The 25,251-nt window shown below is 51.8% G+C and overlaps 2 protein-coding genes and 4 non-coding genes across 11 annotated transcripts in view; 4 read left to right on the plus strand and 2 right to left on the minus strand.

Annotated features, from left to right (window-relative positions):
* LOC119954595 (F-box/WD repeat-containing protein 7-like) overlaps positions 1-25,251 on the minus strand; it is a 233,011-nt gene that overhangs the window by 103,091 nt on the left and 104,669 nt on the right. For 2 of the 6 annotated variants that reach the window (XR_005458278.1, XM_038779933.1), the window contains exon 1: positions 1,723-2,075. The exons of 1 other annotated variant lie outside the window; for it this stretch is intronic. Coding sequence is in view for 4 of the 5 variants with exons in the window: in XM_038779933.1 (XP_038635861.1) it covers positions 1,723-1,833 (111 nt within the window). In the remaining variant the exon portion in view is untranslated. Of the gene's footprint in view, positions 1-1,722; positions 2,076-2,107; positions 2,166-25,251 lie in introns of those variants that run through there. 3 more of the 6 variants (XM_038779924.1, XM_038779919.1, XM_038779917.1) reach the window with 3 other exon arrangements.
* On the minus strand, positions 2,245-2,317 carry trnak-cuu. The gene has a single exon. It is a non-coding gene; the product is annotated as a tRNA-Lys (tRNA).
* trnag-gcc lies at positions 3,535-3,605 on the plus strand. Its single transcript has one exon. It is a non-coding gene; the product is annotated as a tRNA-Gly (tRNA).
* On the plus strand, positions 3,918-4,003 carry trnay-gua. The gene is given in 2 exon segments: positions 3,918-3,954; positions 3,968-4,003. It is a non-coding gene; the product is annotated as a tRNA-Tyr (tRNA).
* trnak-cuu lies at positions 4,254-4,326 on the plus strand. Its single transcript has one exon. It is a non-coding gene; the product is annotated as a tRNA-Lys (tRNA).
* Positions 17,197-25,251, plus strand: part of psma3 (proteasome 20S subunit alpha 3) — a 38,810-nt gene continuing 30,755 nt past the window's right edge. Inside the window, exon 1 of the mRNA XM_038779973.1 lies at positions 17,197-17,321. Within this exon, the coding sequence (XP_038635901.1) occupies positions 17,301-17,321 (21 nt within the window). The 5' untranslated portion in view covers positions 17,197-17,300. The remainder of the gene's footprint in view (positions 17,322-25,251) is intronic.

The following is a 25,251-nucleotide window of genomic DNA, read 5'->3' on the forward strand; positions in this document are numbered from 1 at the left end:
GCACCAACACCAGCAGCTTCTGCAAGACACAAGTCAAGACGCATCATTACATTGTTGGCCGGGGTGGAGTGCGGGTGTGTGGGGAGAGGGTGTACGGGTGGTGGTGGTAGAGGATGTGTGTAGGGGTGTGTGTGGGGAGGTTTGGGGGTGGTGGTGGGGAAGGGTGTGGCAACATGTGCCATAAAGAACCACAACTCAGCAGTCTCACTTCCTTGCCAGTGTTGACCACCACCCCGGCAACTGGCCTTTCCTCAGGCCCTCCAACCACGTCCAGTGCTGTCTGTTCTGCTGCGGTGAGGGGCCGCAGGTCCAACGATCTGCCTCCAGTGTTCTGCTCCTGTGGGAAGTGAAGTGTGTATATGCTGCTGCAACTTGTCAGCCTCCTGAGTGTCAATCGCGAACCGGGCGAATCCAGCACCGTTTGTCATTGGAATCTATTGTGTTCCACATGGCACCAGTGCTAGAGCCTTTGGATTGGTCCAGATGTGGCCAGTTTTGCTGTCATCGAAGTCCACTGATCCTGCCCCGGCGTCAACACTTAGTCTCAGGAACGGAGAATCCAACTGCTCTATTTTTGACGTCTAGAATTTTTATTTTTTTTAAGTGTTTGCTATTCGGGATGTGGTGCATATTTTTCACTTACTGCTGTGTCGAGCAGTGTGGGTTCCCTACTTTTGCAAAATGGTTTCTCTATTAGGCAAGTGGCAAACACTTCAAACCCAAGCTCCTTGGCAGCTGCTAAAGAAATGTGCCAGACCCTCTCCTGAGCCACAAGCACACAACAGGGATTCCACCTCCCCCCACTGCCACCCGGCTCCGCCAATTGTAATTGCACATCTCCAGCTTGTCCCCTTGAATAAATGATGTGGAGATGCTGGTTTTGGACTGGGGTGAGCACAGTAAGAAGTCTTACAACACCAGGTTAAAGTCCAACAGGTTTGTTTCAAACACTAGCTTTCGGAGCACTGCTCCTTCCTCAGGTGATTGGAGAGACACATACCTCTCCATTCATCTGAGGAAGGAGCAGTGCTCCGAAAGCTAGTGTTTGAAACAAACCTGTTGGACTTTAACCTGGTGTTGTAAGACTTCTTACCTTGAATAAATGGCAAGGCTCCCAATCAAGCCTCATTAACTCACACATTATTCTTATTCTCACAGGATTATTCCTCAAATCCACGCTTATTTTCCTCACTCCTCCATATAGTAAGCTCTATAGCGCCAGCCTATTAGCAGTTTTCTCCGAGGCGAACTGCAGGGAGACATGCATTGCTGTAAGCGGGGCTGCCACCCAGCCAGGCACAGACCAGCTGCAGGGGATGAAACTTTTCAGTCAACTTTCAAGGTCAGCACAACGCGACCAACTCCGCGTCCAGTCGAGACGAATTGAATTTCAAAAACTCACACTGGCATCGGGTGTTAAACATTTATATCGCAAACGGTTGACGTACAGAATCCCCAGAGGAAGGTTAATTCGTGCTCAATAAGGGTGCTGCTGCCGGCGACGATGGAGACGCCCCCGTGAATAATCTTCCATGCTTCAATTGTACATTTAAAATTTATGACGATTGTGACATGTTTCGGATAGAAAACCGAAAACTACCAGCAAAAGATATCACTGACCCTTCCACCAGGTAACAGTGAACAGCAGCCTGATGGTTTTTTGTCAGTGAATTATTACTCCGGGAAAGGAAGGCGGGCTGGGATGAGGGCAGGACATTTTACCTGGCACACACGGAGCAAACGCGACAACACTTGGTCCTGTTCCTTCACGTCGAGGGAGGCGAAAGCAGAGCAGATCAGGTCCATCTTTTCCTCCAACGGCGACGGCTCCATCTCCGGCTTTTTGTTACGGCTGCCTGCCTGTCGCCGGAGTTGCTCCCAAGGCCGTGCGGGCCCCGGCAGCGGACGCCAGGCCGGTAACCATAGCAACCGGCCAACCCGCCTGTGCTGGGGGTGGGGGACACGGCCTGTCACTCAGCCAATTCCGAACCATCAGCCACTGAACCAATTGTCGGCACTGACAACCGCCTGAGTGCTTTCAAAATAAAGGCGGGCCCTCACTCTCCCGGGTTGTACCGATCACACCCGTATTAAAATGTGACCTGACCTGAAATCCCATAATTTCCCCCGTCTGCAATGCCAACGAGTTCGTATGCTGAAAAACACTGGAGTGGGGTCTAAACTTTGATATTTAAACGTATTAATAAAATTCAAGAACGAGCCGTGCAGTTTAAAAAAAAGAAGCGCCCAACGTGGGGCTCGAACCCACGACCCTGGGATTAAGAGTCCCATGCTCTACCGACTGAGCTAGCCGGGCTGCCGGTGCTGAGTAATGAAACGAATAAATGAATATCTACAAGTGATGCAACACATGTTTGATTTTGCATCTTGCAATTGGTTGGTATTTAATATTTTCTTGATGCATGGCCCGCTATTTATGTTGTCTGGCCCTTTACCAAACATTGCGACGTCCGATACAAATCCCGACTATGGATTAGACAGCAGAGTAAAAGTACACTTTTTCGAAACAATTCGTCCAGTTTGCTTTAGAGTGCTATTCAAATTTTGGGGCAGGAACATTGAAGAGGAACTTCGGATGAACGGTCATATCTCCACAGACGCTGTCAGACGTCTAGCATTTTCATATTATATTACAGTAGAACATAGTTTATGTTCAAGATATTCCTACATCCATATTGCTTTAATTTATGTTATATATAGATGCATATTGCTTCTCAGTTTCACAATTTTTGTCGCAATATTAGGTCAACATTTACTGCTCTTGGGAACATTTATAATTGAAATCCCTTTGCGTAAATAGTTGACTGCAATTTGGATAGCTAGTTGCATAACGTGGATACAATAAAATTTTGCAAAAATATTTTGTAAATTTTAAATGTATTTTTGCATGACAAAATATGCTCTTTTGAAAAATCATGTCCCCATCCTTTTTACTTTGCCCACCTGCTTCTTTTATTTTCTAACTGGGGAGTTGAATCTGTCGTGTCCAGCCTTGCACCCGCCCCCCTGCGGCAGAGCCTCCACTCTGCTCTTCGCTTTCAAAAAGTTCTCATTTCTCATGTACGGCCCCACGCTCGGCTCTCGTGCCTCTCCACTTTTGCCCCATTGCAATTGCAAGTATCTTCCTTCCGGTTTTCACTTGCCGCTCCGCTCTGCCTTGCTCAACACCACTGTCTCGCCCTGCCTGTTCTGCGCAGTCTTCCAAATTTCCCAAGACTACTATTCCAATCCCCCCAAGCGATGCTACCAAGTATTTGCAAAGCGAATCATATCCTCGCCCCCACCACCAAAACAGTTGTTCCCTCAAACGCATCAATGATCATCCCGCATCCACTTCATTTCATTTCGAAACATCCTATCAGTGCGGGAAGACTAGAATAAACACGGCAATATTTTATGTGCAGTTTGTGCAGCGGCTGAGCAGTGTATCGCTGCAAACGGCAATGGGAGGAGGCAGTATTGTGGTACATCTCAGCAAGGTGAGGGGTTGTTGAAAAGTTCTAAGTATCGTTAGCATTGGTGGTTCAGTGGTAGAATTCTCGCCTGCCACGCGGGAGGCCCGGGTTCGATTCCCGGCCAATGCAGCGGATTATTTTTTTTGCCTTTGAGGTCTGGTTGAATCAGCGCACAAAGCGGGTGACAGCCAGTGGTCACCCGGGAGTGTGGCCACGTTTGCATTGATACATCCAAAATCTTTTCTTTGTCCGATATTTTTACTTTGAAACATACGTAAAAAGTCGTGAAATAAAATATTAACGTTTAATCTTCAACCGTAACTAAGCAGAAGGACAAAACTTTCCAAAGCACTGCCTGAATCCCTCCTGCACAAACTTAAAATTACTATATGTATAACTTTAATATCTTTAGTGGATTTCACAGCTGTAATTATCAGCGTTCCTTCGATAGCTCAGATGGTAGAGCGGAGGACTGTAGAGTCTACAAAGATATCCTTAGGTCGCTGGTTCGATTCCGGCTCGAAGGAATTGGATTTTTGCTGCGCTCAGCAAATTTCTCTTTCATGGTTCAACTCTGTTTTTTGGTGTGTCTGATCCCATCTTTTGTTTTATATTTCACCTCAGCAAACCTGGCCCCCAGAACAGGAGTGTTCTGTCCGTTGCTGAAGCACAAAGCACTGAGTGCCGGTAACAAGCAATTCACTGAAATGAACAAAACAGGCAACACAATCAAGTCTAATGAAGCACAAGTGGCGATATGGAGAGTCACTTTTCGTGGCCCGGCTAGCTCAGTCGGTAGAGCATGGGACTCTTAATCCCAGGGTCGTGGGTTCGAGCCCCACGTTGGGCGATGTAATTTTGCTGTACTACTTTGTTCAAACATATTTTTGTAATTTGCAAAATGTATTCATTAATCATAAAGGAGATGCAGGCCAGTGGATGGAGAAAAACGTGCCCAGGGAGGTGTCAATTGTGCAGGTGAGTGCCAATGACTGGGTTGTGGCACAGGAAGTGTGTGTGTGTGGGGGGGGGGGGGGGGGGGGGGGGATGGAGGGTGATTATGAGGGCAGTGCTGATATGGGAAATTTGAAGTACAGGTTTGGGGAGATCATGGCATATTGAGACCAGCAAAGAAGTATTTAGATGAGCTCTGAAAATGCCATAATATAGAAGACTGCGGCCCAAGTGGTGGAAACTGGGATTAGAGTAGATGGGTGCTTGATGGCCAGCATGGACACGATGGGCTTCTTTCCGTGCTGTAAAAATTCTTTGACTCTCTATGGAAGTCAGCAAGGAAAGGGACATGGAGCACACGGAGATTAAAATTAAAATACAGCTACAAAACAAAAATACTGGGGATACTGGAAATACTCAAATAATGAGGATGTATTGGATGGTACGGACGTGGCGAATCACATTGCTCCTCACCAAAGCGACAAACCATTCACCCGTGAAAGAGGCCCTGAGCACCTCAGGGATTCCATGGGGGGGAATAGAAATGTGCAATCGCTTGATGGTCGCCCGGGAAGTGAGTGATCAACACCATCTTGTGGACCTCCAGCGACTTTGATGGGCAGCACCAGGACGAGAAATATTGAACCCAAGAAGGGACGAGCGAAATCGGAATGTATGCAAGCCCAAGGGCGCCCTGACTACTCACAAGGGTGTAGGGGTTCCATCGCGGGAGCCTCTGATGCTCTGCTTGGCCAACGTCTCGATATCCGTGTCTAGACCCGGTAACCAGATGTAGCTCATCGCCAGCATTTTCATTTTGGACATTCCGGGATCTCCGTTGGGAAGGTCTTCAGCATGATAGCCTGTCCCTTCACCGGGTCAACAACCCTGGTGCCCCACAAGAGGATGCCACCCTCCACAGTCAGCTCCGACAATTTGGAGATGAATGCCTTCAACTCCTCTGATAGATGTCGATGCTGCCCACTGTATAGCACTAGATGGGTTCAACCTGGGGCTGGTTTCGCTCACTGGGATAAATTGCTGGCTTTTAAAGCAGGCCAGCAGCATTGTTCGATTCCCGTACCAGCCTCCCCGGACAGGCCCGGAATGTGGCGACTAGGGGCTTTTCACAGTAACTTCATTGAAGCCTACTCGTGACAATAAGCGATTTTCACTTCATTTCATTTCATGTCGCATCTTGGCAAGTACAGGGTCGGTTTGCATCCAGCCACGACCCCACGATCAGTGACAGGGGAGAGGTCCATGAAATTCAGGACAGCAATCACTTTTTCAGTTGTAAGAGGGTTCACGGATTTGACCTGCAGGGAAACGGTTCAACACATCAGCCTATGTAATCTGGGTCCCTAGATGGTGCTCGAAAGAGTATTCATTAGCAGCCAATAACAGAGCCCCGTGCTGAATCTTTGCTGACGCTATTGACGGAATTGCCCTGACTTCACGGAAGTGGCCTAGCAATGGCTTTTGATCAGTGTGTGTGCGTGGGTTTCCTCCGGGTGCTCCGGTTTCCTCCCACAGTCCAAAGATGTGCGGGTTAGGTGGATTGGCCATGCTAAATTGCCCGTAGTGTCCTAAAAAAAAGTAAGGTTAGGGGGGGGGGGGTTGTTTGGTTACGGATATTGGGTGGATACGTGGGTTTGAGTAGGGTGATCATTGCTCGGCACAACATTGAGGGCCGGAGGGCCTGTTCTGTGCTGTACTGTTCTATTCTATTAAAATGGCAGCTATAGATGTATTGATAAAATCGCTTGACTCCGAATACGACCGCCAGACCTTCTTTTTCAATTTGGGCATATTTTCTTTCGGTCGCAGCCAGCGTCCATGAGTCATGGCGGTTGCCCATCCGATGGGACAGATTTGCCCTAATGCAATACGGTGAAGCATCGCTCGTGGCGTTCAACGGTTTTGAAGAGACAAAATGTGTCAACACCCCGAAAGACGACAACCGCCATTTCACCTTTTTAAAAGCCGCATTTTGGGTCTAGCTCCAAGATCAGGTCTTCAAGAACAAGTTGGGGGGGGGGGGGGGGGGGGGCGTGGTAGCCAAATTCAGAATAAATTGCCCATAATAATTTACTAGTCCAAGAAAAGAGTGAAGATCCATGGCGTCAATCTCTTGTCACAGCACGGGTGGATTCCATATTCGGAAAACCACTTCAAAACCACCTCGAGGTATGTTCTTGTTCCGAGGCTAACACGTAATCTAATTAAACTGCAACGTGCGGCAAACAATGCAGGATGTTGGCAAACAATGCAGGATGTTCTCCATGATGGGCTGGAATATTGCGCACACCAAGGATACTCTGAACGGTGTACTCAGAGAATCCCTTGTGCGTATTAATCTTTTTTTAAAATTTAAAGTACCCAATTCAATTAACAGGCAATTTTTTTCAATTAAGGGGCAATTTAGCGTGGCCAATCCACCAACCCTGCACATCTTTGGCTTGTGGGAATGAGACCCGCGCAGACACGGGGAGAATGTGCAAACACCTCCAGAAGGCTATTCTGGCTACCTACAAAGTTCAGACCTACTCCTGGGTTACCTTGGTCAGATTCAATCTTATTGTATTGAAGTTGGCTTTCCCCCAGTTAATCTTACTTTGAATTGCTCATTGTCCTTTTCCATAATCTACCTAAACCTTGACTTACAATATGATTACTGCCCCTAAATGTTTCCTTACTGACACTTGATACACTTGACCTACCTCAATCCCACCTCAATCCCAAGAAGCAGGGGCGGAATTCTCCGACCCCCCGCAGGGTCGGGGAATCGCCCGGGGCTGGCGTAAATCCCACCCCCGCCCTGGCAGGAATTCTCCGCCACCCGGGAATCGGCGGGGACAGGAATTGCGCCCCGCTGGTCGGCAGGCCCCCTGCGCTGATCGGCGGGCCCCCCGCGCTGATTGTCCGGCCTGCGATGGGCCGAAGTCCCGCCGCTGTCAGGCCTCTCCCGCCGACGTGGTTTAAACCGCCTCTGTGCCGGCGGGAGCAGGCGGCGCGAGCGGGCCCCGGGGTCCTGGGGGAGGCGCAGGGCAATCGGACCCCGGGGGATGCCCCCACGGTGGCCTGTCCCGCGATCGGGGCCCACCGATCGGCGGGCAGGCCTGTGCCGTGGAGGCACTCTTTTTCTTCCACCGCCGCCACGGCCTCCCCCATGGCGGAGGCGGAAGAGACCCCCTCCACCGCGCATGCGCCGGTGGTGACGTCAGCAGCCGCTGATGCTCCGGCGCATGCGCGGACTCACGCCGACCGGCGAAGGCCTTTCGGCCAGCCCCGATGCCAGGCGGCGTGGCGCCAATAGCAGTTGGCACCAGTCGGAGGAGTGGGAGCCACTCCGGCGCGGGCCTAGCCCCTAAAGGTGCGAAGAATTCTGCACCTTTGGGGAGGCCCGTCGCCGGAGTGGCTGGTGCCACTCTGCTACGCCGGGACCCCCCACCCTGCCGGGTAGGGGAGAATTTCGCCCCAGGTCTAGCAATGCTTCCTTTCTTGTTTAGCTGGAATCAAATTGCTGAACAAATTTTTCCTGGGACCTTCGGTGATGGAATTGAGCTGAATGTCGCACGAAAGATGGCTCTCGTCTAAGAACATAGTCTTTTAACACTAACAAATGGGCAGCAAGGGTACCTTTGATGCCCTAGCTTAATGCCCCATCAACCGCACCGTCAAGCAGGATGGGAAAGAACCAATCGCCAGCCGATAAAACAGTTGAGAAACCTCGGCCTCAGTGCAAAGAACCACACGTGGAGGCGCAGAACCGGCAAGGGCCGATCCCACAGAGCTCCCAATGCAGAACCAGGCACTGATGGACATATTGACAAGCTTCATCACCTCCATGCTCCAAAGACATAGGGAGGAGACCGCCTGCCAGCCGTCAAGATGGCAATGGAAGCCCCCAGAAAGGAGGCAATGGACAACATGGAGCGGAGGCTAGAAGCCCAGGAGACAATGACAAGGGACCACAAAAAAGCCACCACGGAACAAGGGGACTGGATCATGGCACTTGAGGCCGAAGTAGTGAGTGTGGTGAATGTATTATACCAATAATCCACCAGTGTATTTGTATCTGTGCTGTTGTCCTTGTGGCTTCTCCTATGGGCCATTGTATGGCATTAACCATAGGGGAACATGTTGGGGCCTGTATGGGCTCCGTCCATGGCTCCTCCCCTTGAAGGGAGTTATAAAGAGCCGAAGAGCAGAGACCTGAAGGCGGTTCTCAGTATTGGTTCAGTCACCGGCAGGCACTGTTCAAAGTTGATTAAAGCCACGGTTTACTTCTACTCATGTCTCGAATGAATTGATGGTCGCATCAATTTAATCAACTTAAACGCAACTATGGAATCGGCCCTCAAACCTGACCGGCTGGAACTCGATCCGCAGGCCGCGGAGGCAAAATAAATTTTTTCGCACTGGCTCCGCTGCTTCAAGGCCTATCTCGCAGCCTTCTCCACGCCTTCCGTCACCGACGAACAGAAGCTGAGCCTCCTCCATGCATGGGTGAGCCATTGAATCTCTGTTCAACTTGACGGGGCCTCCTCCTATGCAGACGCCCTCGCGATGCTTGAACGCCTCTATGTACGGCGCGTGAACGAGGTCTACGCACGACACATCCTCACCACTCGTCGCCAGCGTCCCGGGGAATCACTAGAAGACCACCTTCGTGACCTCAAAGTCCTCGCATGCAGCTGCAACTACCAGGCCGTTACGGCCACTCAACATAGGGAACTTGCTGTCCGAGACGTCTACGTGGCGGGAGTTTGGTCCAACTATGTGAGACAGCGCCTACTCGAAAAGGGGGCCCTGGACCTGGATCAGACGTTAAAGTTATCCTCCTCGCTGGAAGTAGCGTTCCAGAGCCTTAACGCGTTCCCGGCTGACCACGCGACCCCCTCGTGGACCCCCAACCAAAGACTACCCCAGGCCTGTGCCACGCGGCCGCCCACCCATCATGGGGGGCTACCCTGCTATTTCTGCGGCCAGTCCCAACACCCCTGGCAGCACTGCCCGGCCCGTAACGCGAACTGCAGCAGCTGCGGGGGAAAAGGACATTTCGCCAAAGTTTGCCTGGCCAGGTCCGAGAACTCTAACTCACAGGCCCGATCCTCAGACTCACAGGCCCGCAGACCCCGCAGTGTGGCAGCGTGTCTGCCGACTCCACCTCCTGCAGACTCATCATCAGCCTCGTGCTATCCGTGGGGGCAGCCATCTTCCAGCCCTCATAACACGTGCGACTCCCGGGGGCCGCCATCTTGGCCATCCTCCCCCACGTGGCCGGCCACGTGCGATCCATGGGGGCCGCCATCTTGGACGCCATCTTCCTCACCGCCGGCCACGCTTGACCAACGCGGACCCGCCCCAGCAGCTCCGACGCCGACTACCCGCAACTCAGTGCGGTCACCCTGGATCAGTCGCGACCCAAGCACCTCCGGAGCTCCATGATGACTGTCTGGGTAAATGGGCACGAGACGCCTTGCTTTTTCAACTCCAGGAGCACAGAGCTTCATTCACCCGGACATGGTAAGACGCTGCTCGCTCACAATTTTCCCGGCGCACCAAACCATCTCCCTCGCCTCTGGGTCGCACTCGGTGCAAATCCAAGGGTGCACTACTGCAACCTTAGCAATACAGGGCGCTGAGTACGCCAATTTTAAATTATATGTGCTCTCAAACCTCTGCGCTCCTCTCCTATTGGGACTAGATTTCCAATGCAACCTCAGGATCCTAACCCTGAAGTTCAGGGTGCCCCTACCCCCACTCACCATATGCAGCCTCGCGACCCTAAAAGCCGACCCTCCCCCACTCTTCGCAAACCTCACCACTGACTGCAAACCAGTCGCTACCAGAAGCAGGCGGTATAGCATTCAGGACAGGACTTTTATCAGGTCCGAGGTCCAGCAACTCTTGCGGGAGGGGATCATCGAGGCCAGCAATAGCCCCGGGAGAGCTCAGGTGGTGGTCGTCAAGACAGGGGGAAAGAACCGGATGGTTGTAGATTACAGCCAAACCATAAACCGGTACACGCACCGCGATGCGTACCCCCTTCCCCGGATCGCAGACATGGTTAACCAGATCGCACACTACCGGGTGTTCTCCACGGTGGAACTGAAGTCAGCATACCACCAGCTCCCAATCCGCCCGGAGGACCGCCACTACAAGGCTTTTTTTTTTAATAAACAATTTTATTGAGGTAGTTTTTGGCTTTATAAACAGTTACAGACATCATCAGAAAGGAAGCAAAAAAGGCAAAAATGTGCAAACATCCACGTACTTTCAATACTTCCATCGTACCGTATTGCACAAGCCCGCTCCCCTCCCACCCGTACTACCCGCCATATTTTCCCTCCTACTCTACTCTACCCCCCCCCCCCCCCCCCAACCCCCCTGCTGACGCTCACTCTCCCGCAAAGAAGTCAATAAATGGTTGCCACCTTCGGGTGAACCCCTGCACAGATCCCCTCAAGGCGAACTTAATTTTTTCCATCCCCAGGAAACTTGACATGTCCGCAAGCCACCACTCAGTCTTCGGGGGCTTTGAGTCCCTCCACGCCAATAATATTCGTCACCGGGCTATCAGGGAAGCAAAGGCCAGCACATCGGCCGCTTTCTCCCCCTGGACGCCCGGGTCTTCCGAAACCCCAAAAATTGCCACCCCTGGACTCATCACCACCCTTGTTTTTAGCACCTGGGACATGACCCCCGCAAATCCCTCCCAGTACCCCCTCAGCTCAGGGCATGCCCAAAACATGTGCACATGGTTCGCTGGTCCTCCCGCGCACCTAGCGCATTTGTCCTCTATCCCGAAAAATTTGCTCATCCGAGCCACCGTCATATGGGCCCGGTGAACGACCTTAAATTGGATCAGCCCGAGCCTAGCACATGTCGCGGTCGAGTTTACCCTACTCAGGGCCTCTGCCCACAGCCCATCCTCCATTTCCCCGCCTAGCTCCTCCTCCCATTTAAGTTTCAGTTCCTCTGTCTGGGACCCTTCCTCCCTCATGAGCACCTTATAAATACCCGAGACTCTACCCTCCCCTTCGTCCCTCCCAGAGACTATTCTGTCTAGGATCCCCATTGGCGGGAGGCGCGGGAAAGATGGGACCTGTCTACAAACAAAGTCCCGCAACTGTAGGTATCTAAAATCATTTCCCCTTACCAACCCAAATTTCTCCTCCAAGCTCCTCAAACTCGCGAAGCTCCCTTCCAGGAACATATCACCCACCCTTCCCGCGGAGACTTTCCCGCACTACAAGGCTTTTGAGGCAGACGGCCGCCTTTTCACTTCCTCCGGGTCCCTTTTGGCGTCACAAACGGGGTTTTGGTGTTCCAAAGAACAATGGAACGAATGGTGGACCAGTACGGGCTGCAGGCCACATTTCCGTACTTGGACAATGTCACCATCTGCGGCCATGATCAGCAGGACCACGACGCCAATCTACACAGATTTCTCCAAACCGCCCAAACCCTAAACCGCATGTACAAGGAGAAATGCGTTTTCCGCACAACCAGACTAGCCATTCTCGGCTACGTCGTGGAAAACGGGGTTCTAGGACCCGACCCTGACCATATATGCCCCCTCCTGCAGCTTCCCCTCCCCCATTGCCCCGAGGTGCCTTGGGTTCTTTTCATATTATGCCCAGTGGGTCCCCAACTATGCAGACAAAGCCCGCCCACTAATCAAGGCCACCATCTTCCCACTAGCAACTGAGGCCCGCCAGGCCTTCAGATGCATCAAGCCGGACATCGCCAAAGCCGCGATGCGCGCGGTGGACGGGTTGGTCCCCTTCCAGGTGGAGAGCGAGGCATCAGAGGTTGCTCTCGCCGCTACCCTCAATCAAGCAGGCAGACCGGTAGCCTTTTTTTTGCGCACCCTCACCAGCTCTGAAATTCGGCACTCCTTAGTCGAGAAGGAGGCCCAAGCCATCGTAGAAGCCATACGGCACTGGAGGCACTACCTCGCTGGTAGGAGGTTTACCCTCGTCACCGACCAACGATCGGTTGCCTTCATGTTCGACAATACGCAGCGGGGCAAAATCAAGAACGACAAGATCTTGAGGTGGAGGATCGATCTCTCCACCTATAATTACGATATAGTATATCATCCTGGTAAGCTCAACGAGCCCCCAGATGCCCTGTCCTGCGGCACATGCTCCAGCGCGCAAGATGACCGTCTACGGGTTATGCACGATGACCTCTGTCACCCGGGGGTCACCCGGCTTATCCACTATATCAAGGCCCGCAACCTGCCCTACTCCACCGAGGAGGTCAAAGCCATGACCAGGGACTGCCAGATCTGTGCGGAATGTAAACCGCACTTCTATCGACCAGATAAGGCCCACCTGGTAAAGGCATCCCGGCCCTTTGAGCGCCTCAGTATCGATTTCAAAGGGCCCCTCCCCTCCAATAACCGCAATACATTTCCTCAATATTATTGATGAGTTCTCCCGCTTCCCCTTTGCAATCCCTTGCCCCGACATGACCACGTCCACCGTCATTAAAGCCCTACATAGTGTCTTCACCCTGTTTGGTTTCCCCAATTATGTCCACAGTGACCGGGGCTCGTCGTTCATGAGCGACGAACTGCGTCAGTACCTGCTCAGTAAGGGCATCGCCTCGAGCTGGACTACCAGTTGTAACCCCAGGGGAAACGGGCAGGTGGAGAGGGAGAACGCGACGGTCTGGAAGACCGTCCTACTGACCCTACGGTCCAGGAATCTCCCAGTTTCTCACTGGCAGGAGGTCCTCCCCGATGCGCTCCACTCATTTAGGTCCCTACTTTGCACGGCCACAAACGAGACCCCTCATGACGGCCTATTTGTTTTCCCCAGGAGATCCACCTCAGGGGCCTCGCTTCCGTCCTGGCTGAAGACACCGGGGCCAGTCCTACTCAGAAAGCACGTCAGGAACCATAAGTCCGATCCTCTGGGAGAGAGGGTCCAGCTCCTACACTCCAACCCCCAGTACGCTTATATCGAACACCCCGATGGCCGACAGGATACAGTCTCCCTCCGGGACCTGGCACCCGCCGGTTCCACCACCACCACCCCCGCCCCTCCACCATATCCCGCTCAACCTACCATGACCAGCGCCTCCGCCCCAATATGGCTCCCGCACTCCCTACCGCCCGCCATCCCCCCTTCACCGATCCACAGGAATGAAACTCCAGAATAGATGCTCCCGGAGTCCATGTCTGTACCCACACCGGCGCCCTCACTACCAATGCCAGCATTGGCGAGTTTGACACCTGGGCCAGCAACAACGCCAGAGCTTTGGCGATCACAGCGCACAATCCGTGCGCCGGACCGGCTGAACTTATGAACCCGTCACCCCCGCCGGACTTCACTTTTTTTAACAGGTGGTGAATGTGGTGAATGTATTATACCAATAATCCACCAGTGTATTTGTATCTGTGCTGTTGCCCTTGTGGGCTTCTCCTATGGGCCATTGTATGGCATTATCCATAGGGGAACATGTTGGGGCATGTATGGGCTCCACCCATGGCTCCTCCCCTTGAAGGGAGGTATAAAGAGCAGTCGACCTGTAGGTGGTTCTCAGTATTGGTTCAGTCGCAGGCAGGCACTGTTCTAAGTTGATTAAAGCCACGGTTTACTTCTACTCATGTCTCGAGTGAATTGATGGTCGCATCAGTGAGCCTGGTCAAAACCTAGAAGGGCTGAAGGACAAAATCAACCACTAGGAGAACCGATCACGTTGGCAGAATCTGAGAATTGTGGGACTGCCGCAGGGCACGGAGGGGAGAAACCCCACAGAATACATAACAGTGGACCTCCGGTGGTGGCATGTAGGTGGAAGTCACACATTGGGTTGTTCCTGATTGAGACTCTGGTTTTTGGAGTTTAATGCCTGATTACAGGGGCAATCTTTGACTAAGCTGGTGCAGGAAGACATAAGAAAGGTGGGGAATGGCGAAGACACAGAAAAGATGCCAGGAAGAAGAGGGCGAGCGAAAGTGACCCCAGCTACTGCTGAAGTTTCAAAATCCAAAGATCAAGATACTGCAACACACTACAGTTCTTGTGCACATGGGAATCAAGAACACAGGAAATGTCTTGGAGTTCCTAGGCAGCACAGGATATGCTGCGTCCCATTCCTCTATCCATTAGATAGTAAGACTTACTATTTAAAAACTCACTAGCTATTCACTTCCCCTTCACTGACATCGCTTAAATATAATTAATTTAAATTTATTTTGAGTTAATTTAAATTTTAAACTTAACTTTTATTATCCACAATAGAATTGTAATTTTAATTTCCCAGCTCCTTAGACAAAGTTCTAGGGCTGGATTCTCCGCACCCCGACGCCAAAATTGTGTCCGGCGCCGGGGTGGAGAATCCAGTTCCATGCATGGAATCGTGACCGGCGCCGGTTCCTCGATTCACCGTCCCCCGAAAAGCAGCGTACGCGGGGAGTACGCCGCGCCACGTATTCCCCCACCTGCGGCCATTGCCAGAGGTCAGTCCCGTTATTCTTTGCCCCTGACCGGCCGAAGTCCCGAAGGTGTGGATCTAATCTGGTCCTTCCATTCGGGATACTCATGTGGCGGCTGCAGACTCAGTCCGCGGCCGCCATGGTCAGGGGCGGGCCGACCGGACGGCAGGGGGGGGCCTCATACGGGACCGGGGTATTTTTGAGCGGGTGGTCCGGGTGCACGGCCAATCAGAGGCACTATATCCGCAGTCCAGCTCCATGGTCTGAGTACGCCATGGAACATGGTGCGGCTGCTGGAGGCCGCCGCCGTGCGCATGTGCAGACTCTGACCCAGAAGTGTGTGGGGGGGGGGGGGGGGGGGGGGATTTGGAGCTGGAGCTGCGAGCTTCACAATGGCTCCCTGCTAGCCCCCTGCAAGGCTGTGACTATCATAGAATTATCACAGAATTTACAATACATTTGCCCTTTCAAGTCTGCACCAGCCTTTGGAAAGAGCACCCAATTTAAGCCCACACCTCCACCCTATCCCCTTAACTCCACCCAACCTTTTTGGACACTAAAGGACACTTGGGGGCCTCACGGTAGCATGGTGGTTAGCATCAATGCTTCACAGCTCCAGGGTCCCAGGTTCGAATCCCGGCTGGGTCACTGTCTGTGTGGAGTCTGCACGTCCTCCCTGTGTGTGCGTGGGTTTCCTCCGGGTGCTCCGGTTTCCTCCCACAGTCCAAAGATGTGCGGGTTAGGTGGATTGGCCATGCTAAATTGCCCGTAGTGTAAGGTTAATGGGGGGATTGTTGGTATACGGGTTACGTGGGTTTAAGTAGGGTGATCATTGCTCGGCACAACATCGAGGGCCGAAGGGCCTGTTCTGTGCTGTACTGTTCTAATTCTAATTCTAAAGGCAATTCACCTAACCTGCACATCTTTGGACTGTAGGAGGAAACCGGAGCACCCGGAGGAATATGTGGCCTTTTGACCCCGGCGTGGGGGACATAGACCCTGAAACGGAGAATCCAGCGCCTTCACTTTGGAGAAATAAAGCTCTGAAACTCACCAATCAACTCAGTTTTCTCACTTTTTCACACTCCAGCGCACCACCCCTACTGCCAACTTTCTCTAATCCAACACTGCTGCTGTCTCTACTCAGGTCTGTGCTCTTCTTCTTGATTGTAATCGCTCTAAGCATTTGCAGCCGTTCTTCCAGCTGCTGAGGCCTTGTGTTTTGAAATCCCCCCCCCCCCCCCCCCCCACACCATTACTCTTTTAAGACACTCCTTAAAACCTAAGTCTTTAGCTAAGCTTTTGGTCATCTGTTCTAATATTTCCTTATGTGGTTTGGTGTCAAATTTTGTTTCATAAAGCTCCTGTGAACTGCCTTGTGACTTTTTATTATGTGAATGCTGGAGCTTCATGGAGTGTGTAAAAATGGTTCCAGGGATGAGAAACTTTAGTTATGAGGAAAGATAGGAGAGGATGGGACCGTTCTCCTTGGAGAGAAGGCTAAGAGGAGATTTGGTAGAGGTGTTGAAAATCACGAGTGGACGGATTGGCTGGACGGATTGGATAGGGAGAAACTAATCTCGGAAAAGGATGAAGAACGCAAGATTTGCAAAAGAAGCAAACGTAACCGGAGAACGTGACCGGAGAAAAAACCTTTTTCACACAGTGAATGGTTCGGCTTTAAATGCATGGTCTGGTAGGTTCAACCGAGGCATTCAAGAGGCATCAGATGATTTTTGAATGGAAGCAATGTGCAGGGGTACTGGGAAAAGGCAGGGACTGACATTAAGCCATGATGTTCGCCTGGAGGGCCAGTGCAGACAGGATGGGCCGAATGGCCTCCTTCTGTGCCACAATTCAGCAGTCGCATTGAATCCTTTAGCACAGGGCTAAATCGCTGGCTTTGAAAGCAGACCAAGGCAGGTCAGCAGCATGGTTCAATTCCCGTAACAGCCTCCCTGAACAGGTGCCGGAATGTGGCGACTAGGGGCTTTTCACAGTAACAGTCACAGTCCAAAGATGTGCAGGTTAGGTGGATTGGCCATGATAAATTGCTCTTGGTGTCCAAATTGCCCTTAGTGTTGGGTGGGGTTACTGGGTTATGGGTATAAGGTAGAGGTGTTGACCTTGGGTAGGGTGCTCTTTCCAAGAGCCGGTGCAGACTCGATGGACCGAATGGCCCCCTTCTGCACTGTAAATTCTATGATATCTATGATTTGAAGCCTACTTGTGACAATAAGCAATTTTCATTTCATTTCCTGGGCTCCCCTTCAGACAGGGACCACGCGCATGCGCAAAGTAGACTTGCTGATTGGTGGAGTGGGAACACGGTCTTGTCCAATCGGAAGCAACCTTATTGGTGGAGTGGAAAGCCGAGTGAGAGGGCTGTTGATATCATTTGGTCCGGGATGAGCTCCATCGGTACCGGGGTGAGTGAGTGAACGGCCAGGCCTGTGGCGGAACGATCGAATGGAAAAATTATAGGGGGAGGGTGGGTTAGCGGTGTGAGAGAATTTGCTGAGTGGGGATCGGGCTCAAGCCTAGGCCTCCCCCACACCCCGAGCCTGGGAGCTAGGCCGCGGAGAGCCGATCAGGCAACTCCACAAGGCGCAACGCGTGCCGCCAGGCACCGGCGAGCGGTGTGCTCGGCGCTGCGGGTCGTCGAGGTGTTTATGGGCACCTTCAATGTGGGCCGGGCACACTTTGGCCGCCTCTCTGCGACCGAAGCTGCTGAGTCACCGGGAGCCTCCACAGTCAAAACGAAAGTACCGGCTAGGGATCAGTTTCATTTTTAAACCGGGAGTACGGCGGAGAGCAGCTTCCTGCTCGTTAGCTGTGAATTTGAGGCGTGAATCACCCCCGGCAAGATAACCAGCTGTTTAACATTCACAGGAGTTTTCTTTCCAATGTGTGAACGGATGGTAGCTGAGGAATTATTTTTGTAAATTCCGCATCAATTGATTTAACGTAATGACTATTTTAACGAATTACTGATTCGTATTTAAAATAAAGTGTAAATAGGGCTCTCCTGAGCGCTTATCCAACCAGTTTTCTCTTTCTCACTCCTAATGGAGTGTTTCCGTTGTATCATGTGTCCAGTCTTGGCCATCATCCACCATTACTCGACAAAAGGAAAACAGATCGAAAAGTGGATTACTGCAAATCTGAAATAAACAATTGCTGGAAATACTCAGCAGGTCAGGCATGCAGCATCTGTGGAGTGAGTCACATATACAGTCCTATGACAATTTTATAAATGGGGCCTGAATCATTTGCTCACCATGTAAGTCTAATGTTGAAATAGGGTGCATCAAAACTATCCTGCAGGATGACAGCTACCCTGATAAGATCATTGTTCACTGTAGAATTGGCTGAAGGCTGCTACTTTTGGTCCTGTAAAGTGCCCAGTCTACTTCAAGAGTACCCTGGAAGGGTAAAGTCAAATATTTGAGCAACAGTGGAAGCTAGCCACTGCTGTTATGTAGTAGCAACACTAGTGGTATTCTCCACTAACAGGATGTTCCTGTCAGGTCAAAAAGATGTTTTGCCTACTACACATAAAAGTAATGTAGTATATGAATTTCAGTGCCGGCATAATTTGTCCTAGTGACTGGTGCTGTTTGCTACAGGCAAACTACTGACTACTCAACTAACAGTGCTTGCGAAACTCAACACCGTGTCCAACCTTGGATGTCGTTCTGCGATTGGACAGCACTTGCTAAACAATCCTGAGTGTGCTAAGAATTAACACAATCAATTTAAGGTACAATCAGGTTCTTTGTAGCTTGTTTACATCTGCACGAACTTGCAAATATTTGACACGAAGTCCACTTGCCACCCAATCAGCACCCTCTTCTCATGCAGTATAAATAGTTTTTGGGGGGGGGGGGGGATTTGGCAGTCTTGCAAATTTGTCCTGATGAGTGCAACTCTTCAACACCATGTCTTTTTATAAGCTCTGCTCTACTACAGGTTGAGCATCCCTTATCTGAAATTCCGAAAACCAAGAGATTCCGAAATCTGCACTTTCCCCTCATAGCCCCAGCTTCTCAATGTATCTCTGTAACTGAAGTTCTTAATCGGTGGAACTATTCTCGTAAATGTTTTCTGCATCCTCTCGCATCCTTCCTAAGATTTCATGCCCAGAACTGGATGCAATCCTCCAGTTGAGGCCGAACCAGAGTGTTATACAGGTTTATCATCACTTCTTTGCTTACAAAGCCTAGGATTGTGTATGCTCTATTAACTCCGCACTCAACCAACCAATCTTGCTACCTTCGATGATTTGTGCATGTCTAACCCCAGGTTCCTCTGCTTTTGCATCCCTTTTAGAATTGAATCTTTTATTTTATATTGCCTCTTTCCATTCTGCCTACCAAAATGATTCACTTCACACTTCTCTACTTAAATTTCATCTGTGACTTATCCACCCATTCCACCAATCTATCTGTTTTCTTTTGAAGTTCTACACTATCCTAGCAGTTCTATCCTAGCAGTTCACAATACTTCCAAGTTTTTTGTCGGCCATAGATTTTGGAATTGTGCCTTTACGCCAAGGTCTAGGTCATTAATATCTATCAGGAAGGCCTAGGTTCCTAACACCAATCCCTTGGGAATTCCACTACTTACCTTCCTCCAGTCTGAAAAACATGCATGAATCACTGCACTTGTCCTGTCAATCAACCAATTTCATATCCATGTTACTGCTTGTCCCTTTTATTCCATGAGCTTTAACTTTGCTCACAAGTCTCCTATAAAATGCCTTCACATGACATCTGTTATTTGCACCCTTTTCCCACTTTATTTTCCTCTATCTCTTTGGTCACCTGGAGCGCTCTGGAATTTTTTCCCTACTTTCTCCCTCCGAGGACTGCCCCTTGACTGTACCCAAACTTTCTCCCCTGTAAAGGCACTCCATTATTCAGTTAAATTTTAAATCTTTGATTCCCATTTATCTGGCTGAGTTAATTTGCACCCCATTGGAGTTTAAATTTCCCCGATTAATTCCTACTCCGGTTTGTTCCCTGACTTTTTCATAGCCAGTCCAAACCCTATGATACACCAAACCTTATGATACAATGTCCTCTACTGACCCTGGATCCACATGGCCCTCCTCATTCCCAAGAACCAGGTCCAGATGTGTCTTCTCTCATTGGACTGGAAATGATTGATGAAGAAAATTTTCTTGCACACATTCAAGGAACTCTTGCCCCTCTCTGCTCTTTACACAATACTATCCCAGTCTATATTTGAATAATTATCATAGATTATCATAGAATTTACAGTGCAGAAGGAGACCATTTGGCCCATCGAGTCTGCACCGGCTCATGGAAAGAGCACCCTACCCAAGGTCAACACCTCCACCCTATCCCCATAACCCAGTAACCCCAACCCACACTAAGGGCAATTTTGGACACTGAGGGCAATTTATCATGGCCAATCCACCTAACCTGCACGTCTTTGGACTGTGGGAGGAAACTGGAGCACCCGGAGGAAACCCGCGCACACACCACTCCGCACAGACAGAATATTATATATACTTGTACCTCTCTGTAATTTCCTTGCAGGTTTGTTCTTCTACCACTTTCCCACTAGTTGGTGGCTGCTAGAAAATACCGAGCAATGCAATGGTACCTGTAAGGTTTCTTTGCTCTAGCAAATTAGGTCCTGCACTTGACCTGTCTGGGACATCCTCTCTCTTCAACACTGCAGTTTTACTCAGTACAGTTTCTCCTTTCTTTCCTGGACACCTGGTACATGGGAATATTTAATACTCAGTTCTTCCCTCCTTTGGGCCAGGTGTCCATTATGGTGACAACATCATATTTCCATAATTCTGTGTTTCGAACTTACAAAATTTTATTCCTTGGAAAAAATTTTAATAGTATATATTTTACTTTCTAAGGCAAATTCTTTTTTTTAAATAAATGTTTTTATTCTCCATTTTAACATTTTCCTTCAAACTTTACACCCACCCACAGACAGTAAACGTTAACAAATACAAAATCAATCCCCTTAACAATAACAAAGATCCCATCCTCCCACCACCCCAAACAACGGCCCACCTGCCAATATATGCATCCAATAAAACAAACCCTCCCACGGTGGAAACAAAAAACAATGGAGAAAAAGAAAAAAGGAGTCCGGGACCGCCCATGGTCACCATTGAGTCCACACCCCTACTCCACTCAACGCCGTCCAACCTCTGAAAGAGTACCGTACATGAAACCCAAGAGTTGTAAACCCCCCCCCCCCCCAAACTCCTCCCGTCCACTGCCTCGGTTCCATCCCCCCAACTTCCACCCCGGCTAGACCACTCGGACCCTGTTCTGCCAGGCTCCGATGGCTGCAGCCCCTCCCCCCACCTCGCTCCTGTTCACTGGCCGGCTTAAACCGGCCAACGTGGGGGTCCCTGCCCGGGTCCCTTTCCCCCTTTCCCGGCCCTAGGAAAACCCAGTAATCCCTTTTTTTTTTAATATAATTTTTATTGGAATTTTTTACAGAAAATATAAAACATAACGACAAACAATGAAATGCAACAAAATAACCCATAATAACTGTGACACCCCCAGACCGTATCGGCGCATGTATCACATCCCCCCACCCCCCCAACCCTAATGAACAACAAAAGAACTTAAAAAATATTAAAATTAAATAAACAAACATAGTCATTGTCGGCCCCCCCCTTTTCCCTCCCCTTTTCCCTCCCCGGGTTGCTGCTGCTGCTGTCCCCGTACCCTATCGTTGAGCCAGAAAGTCGAGAAAAGGCTGCCACCCGCCTAAAGAACCCTTGTACCGACCCTCTCAGGGCGAATTTGACCTTCTCTAGCTTAATGAAACCCGCCATGTCATTGATCCAGGTCTCCACGCTTGGGGGCCTCGCATCCTTCCATTGTAGCAAGATCCTTCGCCGGGCTACTAGGGACGCAAAGGCCAGCACACCGGCCTCTTTCGCCTCCTGCACTCCCGGCTCCACCCCAACCCCAAAAATCGCGAGTCCCCATCCTGGCTTGACCCCGGATCCCACCACCCTCGACACCGTCCTCGTCACCCCCCTCCAGAACTCCTCCAGTGCCGGGCATGCCCAGAACATATGGGCATGGTTCGCTGGACTCCCCGAGCACCTGACACACCCGTCCTCACCCCCAAAGAACCTACTCATCCTCGTCCCAGTCATGTGGGCCCGGTGCAGCACCTTGAATTGGATGAGGCTAAGCCGCGCACACGAGGAGGAAGAATTAACCCTCTCCAGGGCATCAGCCCATGTCCCGTCTTCGATCTGTTCCCCCAGTTCCCCCTCCCACTTCGTTTTCAGCTCCTCTACTGACGCCTCCTCCGCCTCCTGCATAACCTTGTAGATATCAGATATCTTCCCCTCTCCGACCCAGACCCCCGAAAGCACCCTGTCGCTCACCCCCCCTCGCGGGAAGCGAAGGGAATCCCTCCACCCGCCGCCTAGCAAATGCCCTTACCTGCAGATACCTGAACATGTTCCCCGGGGGGAGCCCAAATTTCTCCTCCAACTCCCCCAGGCTCGCAAACCTCCCATCAATAAACAGGTCCCTCAGCTGTCTGATGCCCGCTCTGTGCCAACCCTGAAATCCCCCATCAATGTTCCCCGGGATGAACCTATGGTTCCCCCTTAACGGAGCCTCCATCGAGCCCCCCACTTCTCCCCCACGTCGCCTCCACTGCCCCCAAATCCCGAGGGCAGCCGCCACCACCGGACCCGTGGTATACCTCGTAGGAGGGAACGGCCACGGCGCCGTTACCAGGGCCCCCAGGCCTGCATCGCCACAGGACGCCCTCTCCATCCGTTTCCATGCTGCCCCCTCCCCCTCCATTACCCACTTGCGCACCATCGACACACTGGCCGCCCAACAGTACCCCGAGAGACTGGGTAACGCCAGCCCCCCACCATCTCTACCCCGCTCCAAGAAGACCCCCCTCACCCTCGGGGTCCCATGCGCCCAAACAAAGCCCACGATGCTGCTAGTCACCCTTCTAAAAAAGGCCCTAGGGACAAAGATGGGCAAACACTGAAAAAGGAACAAGAACCTCGGGAGAACCGTCATTTTGACGGACTGCACTCTACCCGCCAACGACAGCGGCACCATGTCCCACCTTTTAAATTCCTCTTCCATCTGCTCCACCAGCCTGGTAAAATTAAGCTTATGGAGAGTCCCCCAACTCCTGGCCACCTGCACCCCCAGGTATCTGAAACCCTTCACTGCCCTCTTAAATGGGAGTCTCCCGATTCCCTCCTCCTGATCACCCGGGTGTACTACAAATACCTCACTCTTGCCTAAATTTAACTTATAGCCCGAGAAGCCCCCAAATTCCGCTAACAGCTCCATCACCCCCGGCATTCCCCCCTCTGGATCCGCCACACACAACAGCAGGTCGTCCGCACACAGCGACACACGATGTTCCTCCCCACCCCGCACCAGACCCCTCCATCTCCCCGACTCCCCCAACGCCACAGCCAAAGGCTCAATCGCCAGTGCAAAGAGCAAGGGGGACAGGGGGCACCCCCGCCCGGTCCCACGGCAGAGCCTAAAGTACTCCGATCTCCTTCCATTGGCAACCACACTCGCCATCGGAGCCGCGCAGAGCAGCCTCACCCATCCGACGAACCCTCCCCGAATCCGAACCGCTCCAGCACCTCCCACAGGCACCCCCACTCAACTCTACCAAATGCTCTCTCCGCATCTCAGCCTCCCCCCCCCCCCACCGCCGGCACCACAATAACATTCAGCAGTCTCCGCACATTCGTGCTGAGCTGCCGTCCCCCGACAAATCCTGTCTGATCCTCATGCATCACCCCTGGCACACAGTCCTCCATCCTGGTGGCCAGGATCCTCGCCAGCAACCCAGCGTCAACACTGAGGAGCGAGATAGGCCTGTATGATCCACACTGCAAGGGGTCCCCATCCCGCTTCAGGATCAGAGAGATCAGTGCCTGCGACATCGTCGGGGGCAAAGCCCCCCCCTCCCATGCCTCATTGAAGGCTGGCACCAACAGGGGGCCCACCAGATCCGCACACCCTTTACAAAATTCCACCGGGAACCCGTCCGGCCCCGGCGCCTTACCCGACTGCATTTGCCCGATCCCCCTGACTAGCTCCTCCAACTCTATCGGCGCCCCCAGCCCCTCTACCAGCTCCTCTTGAACCCTTGGGAAGCATAGCCTGTTCATGAAGCTCTCCATCCCCCCTCTCCCCATCGGAGGTTCTGACCGGTACAGTTTCTCGTAGAAGTCCCTAAAGACCCCATTTACTTCTGTCCCCTTCTGCATTACATTCCCACCCCTATCCGTCACTCCACCAATTTCCCGAGCCGCATCCCGCCTGCGGAGCTGATGCGCCAACATCCTGCTCGCCTTCTCCCCATACTCATATACCGCGCCCTGCGACCTCCTCCACTGTGTCTCTGCCTTTCTGGTGGTCAACAAGTCAAATTTGGCCTGCAAACTACGCCGTTCCCCCAGCAACCCCTCCTCCGGTGCCTCCGCGTATCTCCTGTCCACATCCAGGAGCTCCCCCACCAGTCTCTCCCTCTCCTTCCTCTCCCTCCTTTCCCTATGGGTCCGTATGGAGATCAGCTCCCCCCGGATCACTGCTTTCAGAGCCTCCCAGACCATCCCCACCCGGACCTCCCCCGTGTCGTTGGTATCAAGATACCCCTCAATACTTCCCCGGACCCTCCTACACACCTCCTCATCAGCCAGCAGCCCCACATCCAGTCGCCAGAGCGGGCGCTGGTCCCGCGCCTCCCCCATCTCCAGATCAGCCCAGTGCGGAGCATGGTCTGAAATTGCAATGGCCGAATACTCTGCATCCTGCACCTTCGGGATCAATCCCCTGCTCAGGATGAAGAAATCTATTCGGGAATAGACCCTATGGACATGGGAGAAAAAGGAATACTCCCGCGCTCTCGGCCTCCCAAACCTCCAGGGATCCACCCCTCCCATCTGGTCCATAAACCCCCTCAGTACTTTGGCCGCCGCCGGTCTCCTACCCGTCCTTGAACTGGACCGGTCCAGTGGGGGATCCAGCACTGTGTTAAAGTCTCCCCCCATGATCAGGCCCCCTGCCTCTAGGTCCGGAATGCGGCCCAACAAGCGCCTCAGTAATCCCTTTTTAGCACACAAACCCCGCATATCCACCTACACCCCAAAGAGCCCTCACTTCGAGTAAAAGTCCCATCACTTCCCTTGTCCAAATATATATACAACATTGGCTCCTTTAGCCCATACACCCGCATGCAGTGAAACAAAAAAAAGAAGAAAATACAGTCATGAGGTTACATCGGCACATGGCCATTTTTCAATTTCTCAGTTCTGCCACGGTCCTTCTG

The sequence above is a fragment of the Scyliorhinus canicula genome, chromosome 2 (assembly GCF_902713615.1).
Source record: "Scyliorhinus canicula chromosome 2, sScyCan1.1, whole genome shotgun sequence".
NCBI lineage: Eukaryota > Metazoa > Chordata > Chondrichthyes > Carcharhiniformes > Scyliorhinidae > Scyliorhinus > Scyliorhinus canicula.